Source organism: Trichomycterus rosablanca, chromosome 26 (genome assembly GCF_030014385.1).
Source record: "Trichomycterus rosablanca isolate fTriRos1 chromosome 26, fTriRos1.hap1, whole genome shotgun sequence".
In the NCBI taxonomy this organism is placed as follows: domain Eukaryota; kingdom Metazoa; phylum Chordata; class Actinopteri; order Siluriformes; family Trichomycteridae; genus Trichomycterus; species Trichomycterus rosablanca.
Genome location: NC_086013.1, coordinates 2,122,662 through 2,137,362, shown reverse-complemented (window position 1 = coordinate 2,137,362; position 14,701 = coordinate 2,122,662). Strand labels below are relative to the sequence as shown.

General features: G+C 44.9%; 1 protein-coding gene across 1 annotated transcript; it reads left to right on the top strand.

Annotated features, from left to right (window-relative positions):
- Positions 1–228: 228 nt before the first annotated feature.
- Positions 229–12,717, top strand: si:ch211-284e13.4 (insulin receptor substrate 1-B). The gene is made up of 3 exons (XM_062988942.1): positions 229–618; positions 2,471–5,668; positions 12,331–12,717. Exons 1-3 carry the CDS (start codon positions 267–269, stop codon positions 12,336–12,338), a joined length of 3,558 nt encoding a protein of 1,185 aa, XP_062845012.1. The 5' UTR covers positions 229–266; the 3' UTR covers positions 12,339–12,717.
- The last annotated feature ends 1,984 nt before the right edge of the window (positions 12,718–14,701 follow it).

Below are 14,701 nucleotides of genomic sequence, written 5' to 3'. Positions count from 1 at the left end.
TTTAAGCAAATGACTGAGCTCCGAACGAGCGCACCAATCTGGCAACACAGCGTACAGTAAACAGTTGTGGTGCGCACTGTCGCATGTGCGCGCCCGTCGGTTTGGATCTGTGTTTGGGTGCACACGACGCGCCAGTGAGCCCCCGCCGAAAAACCACACCAGCTCTTTCATTTCGGGGGCAACGATGAACGACGCTATGAGAGACATATGTGCATCGTACGTGGAATTTTAAGACGGGGAAAAAAACACGACGGACCAGATAAGCAATGCAGAACCAGGCGGCGACGGAGGCGCAGAGCTACGAGGACGTCCGCAAGAGCGGCTACCTGCGCAAAGCCAAATCGGCGCACCGGCGCTTCTTCGTGCTCCGTGCGCCCTCCGAGCGCGGCCCGGCCCGCCTCGAGTACTACGAGAGCGAGAAGAAATTCCGCAGCAAGTCGCCCGTGCCCAAGAAGGTGGTGGACCTGGAGTCGTGCTTCAACATCAACAAGCGCGCCGACTCCAAGAACAAGCACATGATCGTGTTGCACACCCGCGGGGAGAGCATCGCCGTGGCCGCCGACAGCGAGCAGCTGCAGAACGACTGGTACCAGGCCATGTTGGACCTGCACTGCAGAAGTAAGCGGGGAATAAATTAGCGCACCCGTGATGATCACTGTGTACTGCTGTTCCACTACGCCATAGTTCCGCCCATCAGCTAACGCACAGCCATGCTGCGCCTGCATAAGCGTAAATGTCTGATGCGTTTTAATCGAATATTATAAAGGGTGTGATTAGATCTGCACGCGTCATATTGCAGGCGTGCAGATCGGCCGTGTGCATGCTCATTTTTGGTGTTTGCAGCCGTGCATAATATGCATGACGGGGTAAAACGTGCACTGTTTTGGTGCAGTCGGGAATTACTAGTGTGCAGGGGTGTCGCATTGTGCAGTGGATGCTGCTTCAGCGCGCACAGCCGCCTGTTTTCGGGTTTCAGCACGTTCTGTGCGTAACCTACATTTTCGCGCACAGGCACCGCACCGATTTTACCGAGAAACGGGGTTTCCTTCGCACGTCCCTCCTGTTATGGCTGTGTTCTCCCACCCCGTCGGCGCACGATCACCGGGTTGAACGAGGGCACCGGATCCGTGGCACGTGATTAAGCCGTTCGCTCGTATAGCCGCGTCCTTGTCGGTGAAGGCACATGTAAATCCTCAGCATACCCGCCCTACACAGCCCTGCTCACTACAACATATTTACAGCCATTATGCAAACGCATCCTGCACCACGTGACTATTACACAGGAGTGGAAAAGATATACATTAAGTTGCATCATGTTCACATTCTAAAATCATATGCATTCATATAAAAAACATCATGTACTATCATGTTATTACCCTGTCAGTATCATTCCAGTGCTGTGATTTATGCACTACGTAAATAATCCAGAGAACATGCAAACTCAACACAGAAATGACCTATACCGCTCCACCTGGGAATCAAACCCAGGACCTTCTCACTGTTAGGCAACAGTGCTACCCACCAAGCCACAATGCTGTTCAAACACACATCAATTAATTTTAAATAGGATGTAGAAAATGAATTAATGTATTATGCATTAATATAAAGAACATCATGTACTATCATGTTATTACCCTGTCAGTGTCATTGCAGTGTTGGGATTTATGCGCCACATAAATATTTACATTGAGAGAACATGCAAATTCCACACAGAAAAGATCCAGACTGCTCCACTTGAGAATCAAACCCACGACCTTCTTACTGTGTAAATTTAAAATACTTTAAAAATAGGATGTAGAGAATAAACGTAGTTGCAGTAGCCTAGTAGTTAAAGTACTGAACTAGTAATCAGAAGATTGCTGGTTTATACCCCACCTCTGCCAGTTTGGCACTGTCGGGCCCTTGAGCAAGGCCCTTAACCCTCATTTGCTTGGAAAAACGTCTGCTAATGCCAAAATGTAAATGTTGCTGCAGCTTTGCACAGTCTGTCTTTGCTGATACACTTTTTACACTGTCAGAAAAATGTACTGCACAGGTTCAGTTGACCTTCAATGTCAGTTATGTAACTTAAATTACTTTTCCAGGTTCACTACATCCTCTAGGTCAAGGGAATCAAACTCAATATTTGCCTGGACCACACTGGCATTTTTATGTACCAAACGGCCATTCACTATATGACTTAAGCATTTATTTAATTAACTACTAATTTACTAGGTTACTATATATTATACTTATTATATTCTACTGTAAAAATGCAGACTTGAGATAAACATAGCTGAATTTAATGTAGCTTTAAATCCTGTCCTTAATGACCTCTAATGAAAGGTACGGAAGAAACCTTTAGTACTCTAAACGATTATAGTCGTTATAGTTTATGAATGAACGTACTTTGCTCTTACATTTGCAACATTGCCTTTGTGTGTCAGTTTAAAACTGTACTTATTTAATTAAACATCTGTGTTTACTGTAGGTAAAACCCCCGATGACTATGGCAGTGGTGGAGAAAGTGGACTGCTGTCCCCGGGTTCTGGCTTTAAGGAGGTTTGGCAGGTGAAGCTTTGGCCCAAGGGCCTGGGGCAGGCAAGGAATCTGATTGGCATCTACCGGCTCTGCCTTACTGACAAAACCGTCAACTTTGTTAAACTCAACTCAGATGTGCCTGCCGTAGTTCTCCAACTGATGAATGTGCGTCGTTGTGGTCACTCAGAGAACTTTTTCTTCATTGAGGTGGGACGTTCAGCCATGACAGGGCCTGGAGAGTTCTGGATGCAGGTGGATGATTCTGTAGTTGCGCAGAACATGCACGAGACTCTTCTGGAGGCCATGAAAGCTTTAAGCGAAGAGTTTCGTCAGCGCAGCAAAACCCAGGCAGCAGGAACTTCCTGTGGAGGGGGCACCGCCTCTAATCCGATCAGTGTACCGTCCAGGCGCCACCATCCAAATATGCCACCTTCGCAGGTCGGCTTTTCGAGACGAGCTAGGACTGAGACTCCTGGAGTGCCTCACAGCACGAACACATCCCCCACTAGTCGACATGGTTTCTCCAGGTCAAGGACAGCCAGCATCGGGGCTCGGACAGATGACAGAATGACTGCTCTCAGCACTAGTCCAAGCCTTAATAGCTCCTCTTGTTCCACAACCCCTACCCTACGACCTAAACCCACACGAGCACCTACCCCAGCCAAGATCACTCTTAGCCTTGCACCATATGCCCCTAAGAACCCAGCACCTTCCCCAGCTCCCAGTCTCTCCTCCAGTTCTGGCCATGGGTCAGAATGTGGACTAAGTGGTGCTCCACTGGGGACAGTACCCATCTGCACATACGTTCGGATTCCACAGAGAGTGTCCATGTCAGGGTCCCCCAGTGACTATGGCTCCTCTGATGAGTATGGCTCAAGTCCTGGTGAGCACTCTCTTCTGAATGCGGGTCTTTCTAGTGCACTAGCAGATGGTTCTTCTGGCTGCATCCTGGTCAGAAATCGAGACAATTCTCACAAGAGAGTGCATGGGCGCAGGATTTTTCGACGGTCCTCTTGCAGAGAGTATGAAGCCGAACGCAAGATGCTTAGCAAACGTACCTCACTTCCTCCTTCTTCTGCTCCGAATCGTCCGGTTCCCCGTTGCAGGGAGCGGGAAGATGAGGACGATGAAGATTATGCTGTGATGTCTCGCAGTTCCAGCAGAGAGTCTTTCATCTCTTTACGAGGCTCAGGAAGCTCAACAACAACCTCATGTGGGCAGGTGGAGACACTGGTAAACAAAGGTGTGAACACTAAGGAGGTTTCTGAGGATGCATCGATTGAAAGTGGTTATATGTCCATGTTGCCAGGAGTCACCGCTCCTCCAGCAAGTCTGTCTCTTTCAGTGACTGAAACAGAATCGAAGGGACGAGACGAATACATGGCCATGACCCCTAACAACAGCGTTTCACTTCCACAGCAGATCCGTTTTCCTGTCTCAGAGGGATATATGATGATGTCCCCAAACAGCAGCTGCTCACCAGATCTACATGCTTTAAGCAGGTGCTTGTGGGGAAGCAGGAGCAGCATGGAGAGTAGAGCAGGAAGTGACTACATGAATATGTCTCCCATCAGTGCCAGATCGGCCTGCAGTACACCCCCTTCACACCCTGACCAACAACCATTGCAGCCCAAGACGGTGTACTCCTATTTCTCCCTGCCACGCTCCTACAAGCATACTGCCCTATCGACTCGGTTTGAGGAGAATCTTGGAATTGGGATAAAACCTGAGGGTGTTTCTAAAGCTAAAGGAAGTTGTGGAAGGAGGGCTGGGCGTGGTGGTTACCCCAGTGGAGATGATCCTTCTGTTGGCCCCAATGTAAGTGGCCACCTTTCCCTCTCTTCTTCCTCTTTCTCTTCTAGTTCTGCAAGCACTGAGAGCTTGGATGAAAAACCTCTCTCTCTTCCTGCTGGGGTTTTGGGAAAGGCCACTAGGTCGAGCACAGGACACAGGGTAGGAAGTGTTCACCCCAAAGAATCGGACCACCATTATCACCAGCAGAGACGAGGGCAAGGCATTCAGAAACAGGGTCATCCACAACAACGAAAAGGCAGACCCTTCAGTCTTTCAGTGGACATGTCCAAAGCAAACACCCTGCCCAGAGCTAAGGAGACCTTACAGCCGACAGGGTCCCAAAACTCTGGTGATTATGTGAGCATTGTTTACCAGGGTGATCACGGAGGACACAGCAGAGAAATAATGAATATAGATCAAGGGTGTCAAGTGGTGCAAGGAGATCCAAGACCCCTACACCAACCACCTCAATGCCAAGTTGGTGGTACCAATCTACCCCGCAGTTTCTCAGCTCCGCTCTCCACTTCTGAGTACGTTAAAATGGATTTAGGGAGCTCACCTTCTATGCTGTCCAGCACACCCCTCTCTTCTTTTAATCCTACTGCAGCAATAGCTCCAAAAGCAAGAGAGAAACTTGGTGGAACTCCTCCGATGACACAGGATGCTGAAACGGAACTCAGAAAATGTGCTACATCTACCTTGCCAACTAAAGATGTAAGTGGTGCCCCTTTTACAGACTACAAAGACATAGCACTTGGATTGGATGCTCTAGACAGCTCTTCACATGGTCCTAAACCTGGAAAAACAGCAGAGCCTTGCTCTATGGAACAGGAACAAAGCATGGATTTCCACTCACTCCAGGCTTTTCCCCGGTCGGACCAAGGTCCGCAAATAGTCAGGGCAGACTCATCAGGAAGGCGGAGGCATCGATCGGACACTTTCAATGCACCTTCGGGTATCCCTCTTTGTTCTGCTTCCTCTTCTGTTTTCTCTGAAGCATCCCAGTCCGCTTCATCCAGGCACCATGGCACCATGGAAAGTTCCCTTTGGGCTACTGGGCAGCCATCCGCTCTGCAGGTCGGTGGTTCTGGGATGGCAGCTCTAACCATGACTCAGTCTTTATCCTCGTCTCTGGAGCAAGGTCTGAACTACATCGACCTTGACTTGGCTGGTAAGGACAACCCTCAGATGAGCCTCGATAGATCCTCTGGGTCGCACTTCTCTGTTCTGGGAGGAGGATTGAGTGGGACTGCAGGGGGGGGAAGTATCAGCTCCAGCAACACTTATGCCAGCATCGACTTTTACAAGTCAGAGGAACTCAGAGTCCAGCAGAACACCAGGAAGGACAGCAAAGGTTTGTAAGAATTTACACTACACAGCTAAATGATTATAAAGATGATTTTGAGACCCTAGATTAGGACTGTATTTATGAATGATTCATCTTATAGTGTTAGTTATGTATGCGTCATGTATAAATCCAATTTGGGTCCAAATTAAACCATAAAGCTACACATCTGGACATCTAGAATGATCAGTAATGAACTCCCTTCTAATGAAGGAATCAGGAATGCTAATCTTATCCGAGGTGAGCGCTCAGTTACTTAGATGTTTGTTTGGGTTACTTGTGATTTCCTGGAGGAGTTGTGGATGTGCTCTCGAGGAATTTCTGAGTTTTATCTCTGTTCTGTGATAATGGTTATTACTAAGGTTTGCTGGAGTATCAGAAGCCTAGAAATGGTTTTGTAACCCTTTGCAGACACATTTTGACATTCTTTATGCATATATACACCGATCAGCCATAACATTAAAACCACCTTCTTGTTTCTACACTATCAGCTCCACTTACCATATAGAAGCACTTTGTAGTTCTACAATTACTGACTGTAGTCCATCTGTTTCTGCACATGCTTTGTTACCCCCTTCCATGCTCTTCTTCAATGGTCAGAACCACCACAGAGCAGGTATTATTTAGGTGGTGGATCATTCTCAGCACTGCAGTGACACTGACATGGTGGTGGTGTGTTGTGCTGGTATGAGTGGAGTTTTTAAACACCTCACTGTCACTGCTGGACTGAGAATAGTCCACCAACCCAAAATATCCAGCCAACAGCGCCCCATGGGCAGCGTCCTGTGACCACTGATGAAGGTCAAGAAGATGACCGACTCAAACAGCAATAGATGAGCGATCGTCTCTGACTTTACATCTTCACGGTGGACCAACTAGGTAGGAGTGTCTAATAGAGTGGACAGTGAGTGGACACAGAATTTAAAAACAACTCACACTAACACACCACCACCATGTCAGTGTCACTGCAGTGCTGAGAATGATCCACCACCTAAATAATACCTGCTCTGTGGTGGTCCTGTGGGGGTCCTGACCATTGAAGAACAGCATGAAAGGGAGTAACAAAGCATGTAGAGAAACAGATGGACTACAGTCAGTAATTGTAAAACTACAAAGTGCTTCAATATGGTAAGTGTAGCTGATAAAATGGACAGTGAGTGTAGAAACAAGGAGGTGGTTTTAATGTTATGGCTGATCGCTGGTTTGACAGCACTGATTTTTGACTGAGCCATGAGCATTACATTGGGATTGTAGAGGGGGGAACCAAGTAACCTTCGTCCAAATGATCTGTAGAGAAAACTGTCTGTAAATACAAAGTACATGGAACAGTGGTCTCTTTGCCAGGGTTAGAATAAAAAAAAACTATTAAACTATCACCTTATACTGTCAGAAAATTTGTCCGAATGGTCAGATGTAATAAAAAAAACAGCAAAATAAACCTCAGCAAAGGCAGATTGTAGATGTAGGATTGACTTTTTGCATTATTTATAATTCCCATGTTAAAATAATTGTGGACGGCCGTCTTCTTTCTGTATCTGTCCCTTATTATTCTAAACACATTAGTGAGAAGGTCAAGAGAAGTGCAGGCATGACAGATTTCCTATAGTAGCACCAACCCCAGGATGTGTGTGTGAGTGTGTGTGTGTGTGTGTGTGTGTGTGTGTATGTGCTGTTGGTAAGAAATGCTTTCGCATGGGTGTGTGTTGGTGAGGGTTTCCTTGGCATGACCGTACACAGTTATTTAACACACACTCTGTGATTATAGGTAATTAAAAAGTGTAAAAGCATGTGTGACTTTGTGTGTGTTTATGACGCCTGTGTGAGGGCACACATCTCTGAAGCTGTGAAGTCGTCGTGCGTCTGTGTACGAGGCCTTTCTGGATGTTTTATGTGCTAGGAAGGAATTCCATCGCGCAGACTTATAGCTGTACGCTTATATTTAATGCACATGGTGATTGTGGGTAATTACGGCTATTTAGGCTCACTGGCTGCTCTGTCTTTCTACTTTTCCTCACTATCTCTCTGTTGTCTTTCCTTCTTGTGCCCTTCTTTTAACTTTTCTTACTTATTTTTAGTTAATTGTCTCGTCTTTCTTGGAAGAGATTGTGCAAGTGCTGCTTTGATCAAGTGCAAAACAGCATTGACATCCTTCTCTGTTTGGCAGTTGAAATCTTCAGTCCTTCCATCTCTACTTTCCTTCTTTCTTCCCTCTGTTTGTCCATCCATTTGTCCATCCTACTCTTTTCATTCCATGTTGGACTATTGGTCATAAACACCAAGGTCTTCCTCTTCTGTCATCACGTTCTTACTTTCTTTGATTGCTCGATCTCATCCTTTTTATGGGTAGATCACATTTTTTATACCACATGATTTGATTTGATCAGCAGTGGAGACAGGGATGCCAACCTATCCAGACAGAAGGGTAAATTATGCTCTCTTGGACTGCTGACCTTAAATGACTAGATTATCTTTAGGAAATAAACTTACAGATGACCAGATTTCCAGGTGATTGAGATGATTTTTCCTGTTGCACCATTTGGTCTCTTTATTTCGCTTGCCTGGGGTCCTTGTCTCTGTTTGGCTTGTCCTTCACCTTATACTAAAGGTCATTGAACCTTCAAGCTTAACACAGTTGAAGTAGAAAGACAGGTCAAGTAGGAAGCTCAAGTAAAGCAAAGTAAATGTATTTTTGAGTGCTTTTAACAAGGAACGTCGTTTCAAAGCAGCTTTACAAAGAAATCTAGGTCTGATATCCCTTATGAGCACGGCTAGAGCGACAGTGGCATTAAAATTGATAGATATTATAAGATTGAGGAATCAAGAGGAACTAAACGAGAAGGGACGTGATTATAGATGACTGGAGGAAAACAAATAGAATAGATGAAAAAGGGAGAAGGGAGGAGCAGGAGGACTGATCTGACTCTCCACTGTCTAGACAGTCAGGCTTTTGGGTTCAGAGAAGCCATAATCAAGTCAGTCCATCACTAGCCTTCAGAACAGCGCTGGATATTTTACAGAACGTGTAATGTGCATCATTTGGGATGGTTACTTGTGAGTAAAAGTGCACAGTGCTCGGAAGTAGGATTGACTGTGAAGTACGAGGCATATTGTGATTAACAGCTGAGTAAAACGTGTGTGTGGCCTCAATCAAACCAGTTTATAATCTGTACAAGTTTATATGCTCTGGTAACGAACATTTATGTCATTATAAATCATTTATAGCTAGTTACCCAGAGAAGTGTAAAGTGTAATGGTCGTATTAAAGCTGACTGATTGAACTCCTCGTAGAACGAGAGATTCAGCAGGATGCATGTGCGTCACTGTTATTGTTACGACTCCACGGTGGCTCTGGGGGCAAATAAATTTGCTAACATTTATGGTTCAATCATGTAGATGAAGAGCAAAAAACCCCATAATATTTACAAAGCTGTGATATTGTTTGATTTAGAGTCTGTGTTTTGATTCTTACTCCCTTTTTTGTATATGAACGATAAACGATCTTCCCTTTCTCACTTTTGTAAATTCTTCCCTAAAGACACACTTAGAAAAAGGATTAACAATATATTTACTATATTATTGAATTTATTTGGAAGTTTGATCCAAATTACAGCAAAACTAGACCTACATGGCCAAAAAATTGTGCTGGGTGTTCCTGCCTTGTGCCCAGTGTCTCTGGGTGATCCAGACCCACAGCCACCCTGACAAGCATAAAAGCGGTTAATGAAAATCAAACGACAATGAAAAATGTGGGTTTGATCAATCAGTGCGATCAATATTTGGAAAAGGGTCCAATTGCTTTTTCACACCACAGCACAAGACCTCCATTTGCTAAAACCTCACCAGATTAAAGACATCAGACTGGAGTCTTAGATAAAAATGAATTCAGTGTTTTTGTGTACGAGCTGCGACAATATGTCAGTAGCATCATCAGACTCGGATCTGGACGTGACCTTCAGAGTATAACGCTGTGACGCATTCGGAGTCGTATTCTCACTGCTCTCACGGCTCTGATATAAAAGGTGCTACAATCAGAGGAACTTGTCTGCTTGAAAAGGCTCAAGAACTGTATTGAAACCTTTAAGAGAAGGCTCGGGTTGTTTCACGATATACTGTAGATGTTCAGTCTTTATGATTGAACGATTAAAGCACATAATTCTGGAAGCAACAACCTTCAGTCAAGCTTTAAGCTGTCTATAAGAGACCAGGGGCGTAAGAAAACCATTAAAAGAACCTAAATGCAAGTTTGTTTGGACACAGATGTACACTACATGTCCAAAAGTATGTGGACACTGGACTGTAAGCTTGAGGGACACTACATCCCGAAACCATGAGCACTGATATGGAGCTGCCCTTGTTTTGTGCCTACACCAGTCTTTACTCTTTTGGGAGGGCCTTCCATAATATTTGACGTGTGTCTGTGGACAGGCACTGATGTCGAATGAGAAGGTCTGGCTTGCTATCAAAATTTTAATTCACCCCAAAGGTGCTCGGTAGAATCGAGGTCAAGGCTCTGTGAAGGCCAGTAGAGTTCCTCCACAGCAAAGCCGTCAAACCATGTCGTAATGGAACTGGCTTTGTGCATAGATGTACAGCCATGCTGGAACAGAGAAGCACCTTTCCCAAATCATTATTTATTCTGTGTGATGGATTTGAAAGCTCCTGTTAGCAGTGGATCAAACCAAAACATCAGAAGTCATTTGGAATAGGTTGTGTGTTCCAAACAGACTCGGAAATCAGACATGATGTCTCCTACAGATGTATGTAAACTTTTGACTTGTACCAAAAGGAACCGTTACGCTCGCCTGCTCAGTGACTATCATTAACCCGAGTGGGTGTACAGACGGCACGGCCGATTGATCCGTCTGCTGGTAATGAGCTATTTTTACACACATAATGCTCACATACATGCAAACGAGGTGGTAAATGGTGAAGACGAGAAGACGCAGGACCGCTCGTCGCCTCCAGAACGGCTTTAATCCTTCTGTGAATGCTGTCAAGTCCTTAATGGCTTGTAGAGAGATGTTAAAGAATGGTCTTTTAGTTCTGGTGATGGATGAAGTAAATATCTGCTACTCGATAGTCATGGACTTCAGGGTTCAACAAGGTTTAATTTGGTAGATCTGAAAGGTCATAACTTCATCCTGGTTTATGAGGACATTGTGAGGAGAATTTAAGATTGTAATCGTAGAGAGGGTTTGCTTGTGCCTAGATTATTAGACAGCTTTATCCAGCATTGTGGTTCAGTTTTGAACCATAAGCTTCCTCTTTGAACCTTCCTTCTTCTTTCAAATGTACGAGGATCCATCTGATGACCTAGCATCCCTACATTTCCTTGTATTCCTTAATGCAGTGGTCCCCAACCACCGGGCCGCGGACTTTATTACCGGGTCGCACAGAAAGAATAAATAGTTACAAGAAAAAAGCTCATATTACATCGTTCGTGAGCAATATTTTTAAATCCTCCCTTCCCCTCCGGTCCGTGAAATTATATCTTAAATGAAACCGGTCTGTGGTGCAAAAAAGGTTGGGAAATGCTGCCTTTATGCATTCTGATGTAAGTCAGGTGATAGGCTAGGCCATGCAGATATTTTTACGTTCTTTCTCCAGACTTGAGTTGTTTTGGCTTTGTTTTAGTTTCCAGACGGCAGGCGAGATTAAATTCTCCCAAAATATGTCATGGTACGCAGCTTTATTCATGTTTCCTTCGATTATGTGTATTGCCAGGGTATCATATGCAGAGGGGCAGCTACATATCATAACTGTCACGTCTGTACCTAACCGTCGTCCTCCTACATGACTGAATTATTATCATCGTTTGTTTTGTTTCATCACCAGTGTTGCTTTCTGTTTGTGTTCGGCTTCATTCTGCCTCTCTTTCCGAGCGCCCGCTGGCTTCTCTCGTAACAGTAGCAGCGGCTTAATTTGGATTTTCTTTCTCCAGACTTTCATTTAAAAATTCTAAAAGGTTTGGGTGGAAATCCAGCTAGACGGAGAGGGAGAGAGGTAGAGAGAGTATTGTCCTCCACTGGAGAAAATTGCTGAGTGCCAGACGGGCTGCTGAGACCCCGGGGGGAGCCGGTCGATAAATGAGTAACATGCAGGTACAACCAGACTGAGAAGAAAGATGGATAGCACGGAGAAATCGGAGAGGAAACGGTTAATAAAGTCTTTAAACCTGGATCGTGTCCCTCATCTCGTCGGCGCTATTAAAAAGTTGACTGAGAGCGCTCGCTTGTAATTACACAGGTGTGTGTGGGCTGTGTGTGGGCCGTTTGAGTCGAACTCTCAGCGAATATGAATGTTTAGCTTTGTGAGTGTGTGCCCGCCTGCTCATCCGTCTATGTATTTTGTGTCTGTAGACAAAACCGGAGCAGTCTCGGTGCCTCGGTGTCTGTCTTATCCTCTCTGGTGCTCCATTTCACCACAACACCAAAAGTGTGTCAGAGTTAAAGTGTGTGTAAATGACAGACGACACATAACACACAAGCCTCTCAGATCAGGTCCCATTTAATGATGTACCGAACCCTGTCGAAAGTGTTTAGAAAAGCTTTGATTACACCAGAAACTTGTGTGCGCTGCTTTGCAAACGGGCGCGGCCGACAGGAAGATTGTGTTTCGATCTGCACCTCGATGCAATCATTCTCATTTTGTTTCTCTCTTTTGTTTTACAGAGTGCTGATCGTCCTGCTTTCTGAAGAGGAAAATGGTGCAAACTAAACTACATATATGTGTGTGTGTGTGTGTGTGTATGTGTGTGTGTGTGTGTGTGTGTTGGGGAAAGGGGGGTGAGTACCGGTGTGAACTCTCAACTAGGTGCAACAAAATTTGCTATTCCAGCGATCACACATGGAACCGAATTTGCCAAAAGACTATCAATCACCTGTGAACGCCGGGACGGACCGGTCCTTCATCCAGTCGGGAAGGATCGAATCGACTCTGACTGCCAACCAAGAGCCAATGATGTTCCTTCTTTTTTCCTTCATTATGAAATTTTAATACATAATAAGAAATTGTAATACAGATGCTACATAGTCTAACGCTAGATGAGACACGTATATAGTATACAGTACATAGTATTACCGAGAAAAAGTATATATACCCTTTTTATTTTTGAAAAAAAGTGCCTCATTTTTGATTGTAGCCATTTTTACACAGTTCCCGATGTGCTCTGTGAGAGAGAAGAGCTTTCCGTTCGTCGTCTTGCTTCGTCCATCGATTTGTGATTGATTTTACTGAAGGAGAGATAGAAAGAGATGATGAAGGGGTGAGAGGGCAGGAACGTGAGAGGTTTTTTTTTTCTGATCGAGTGTATTTGTGTCTGATCACCCCGAGCCGGGTTTACACTCGCTGTCGGCTACGCGTACATGTCTGAAAGGTGCTGCCGGACGTTTTTTGGTGCAATCAATCTGGACAGGGCGCCAATGTATCATCATCAAATATAAGCCAAGCAACTGAGGGTTAATAAGCCATAAGCATAATAGTTTGGCTTTCAGAGGCTTGAACCCTCGACCTGATTAGTGGGTCAGAGCCTTAAACACTGAGCCACCACTGGGTATTTTGGCCCCTGGACTCCTTAATTCTTTACCAGCCACTCCATGAGTCCTGTCTACACTTGCCATGTAGAATCACACTTCACACATACCACAATTCCCTGACTGCTTGTGAGTGATTCGCTTATACACCGATCAGCCATAACATTAAAACCACCTCCTTGTTTCTTCACTCACTGTCCATTTAATCAGCTTCACTTACCATATAGAAGCACTCTGTAGTTAATAATAATAATAATACATTTTATTTATATAGCGCTTTTCAAGATACTCAACAATTATATAATTAAATAGTTCTACAATTACTGACTGTAGTCCATCTGTTTCTTTGCATACTGTTCTTCAATGGTCAGGACCACCACAGAGCAGGTATTATTTAGGTGGTGGATGATTCTCAGCACTGCAGTGACACTGACATGGTGGTGGTGTGTTAGTGTGTGTTGTGCTGGTATGAGTGGATCAGACACAGCAGCGCTGCTGGAGTTCTTAAATACCGTGTCCACTCACTGTCCACTCTATTAGACACTCCTACCTACTTGCTCCACCTTGTAGATGTAAAGTCAGAGACGATCGCTCATCTATTGCTGCTGTTTGAGTCGGTCATCTTCTAGACCTTCATCAGTGGTTACAGGACGCTGCCCACGGGGCGCTGTTGGCTGGATATTTTTGGTTGGTGGATGATTCTCAGTCCAGCAGTGACAGTGAGGTGTTTAAAAACTCCAGCAGCGCTGCTGTGTCTGATCCACTCATACCAGCACAACACACACTAACACACCACCACCATGTCAGTGTCACTGCAGTGCTGAGGATCATCCACCACCTAAATAATACCTGCTCTGTGGTGGTCCTGTGGGGGTCCTGACCATTGAAGAACAGTGAAAGGGGGCTAACAAAGTATGCAGAGAAACAGGACTACAGTCAGTAATTGTAGACCTACAAAGTGTTTCTATATGGTAAGTGGAGCTGATAAAATGGACAGTGTATTAAATATTAAGTCAGATACTTTAATAGTTGTCGACACATAGGTCTTTTATTCCACATAAGCTTTTCTGATTAATGCCTAAAAAAATCCATCTGATCTCTGAACTATCTTTCATCCTGTTAAATTGCCCTCAGCCTTCCCAGAGGTGTCACTTTTGAGTGCGTTCACACACTACCTCGTTCCAATATATGAAATTTAATTCCCAGAAAGAACCGCATACGTCAAAGTGATTTAAACGAACATTGCTGCTCGCGTAGATGCTACAAACGTGTACGCTTAGCTGTCCGGCAGGTGTATATCCGGCCTGCGCGATTGTACGAGTGCGTTCGCTTGAAGAGCCTCATCTATGCTGTGCCATGCTGTGCCTCTATACTCAAACCAATAACCTTCAACCATACACAAACACACACACACACACAGTCAACCATACAACAAGACCTCAAACTGTACAGGAATGACAGTCACTCATGGACTGTTCTTCTCCACGGCTGCTGTCCTGCTCCGACCAGC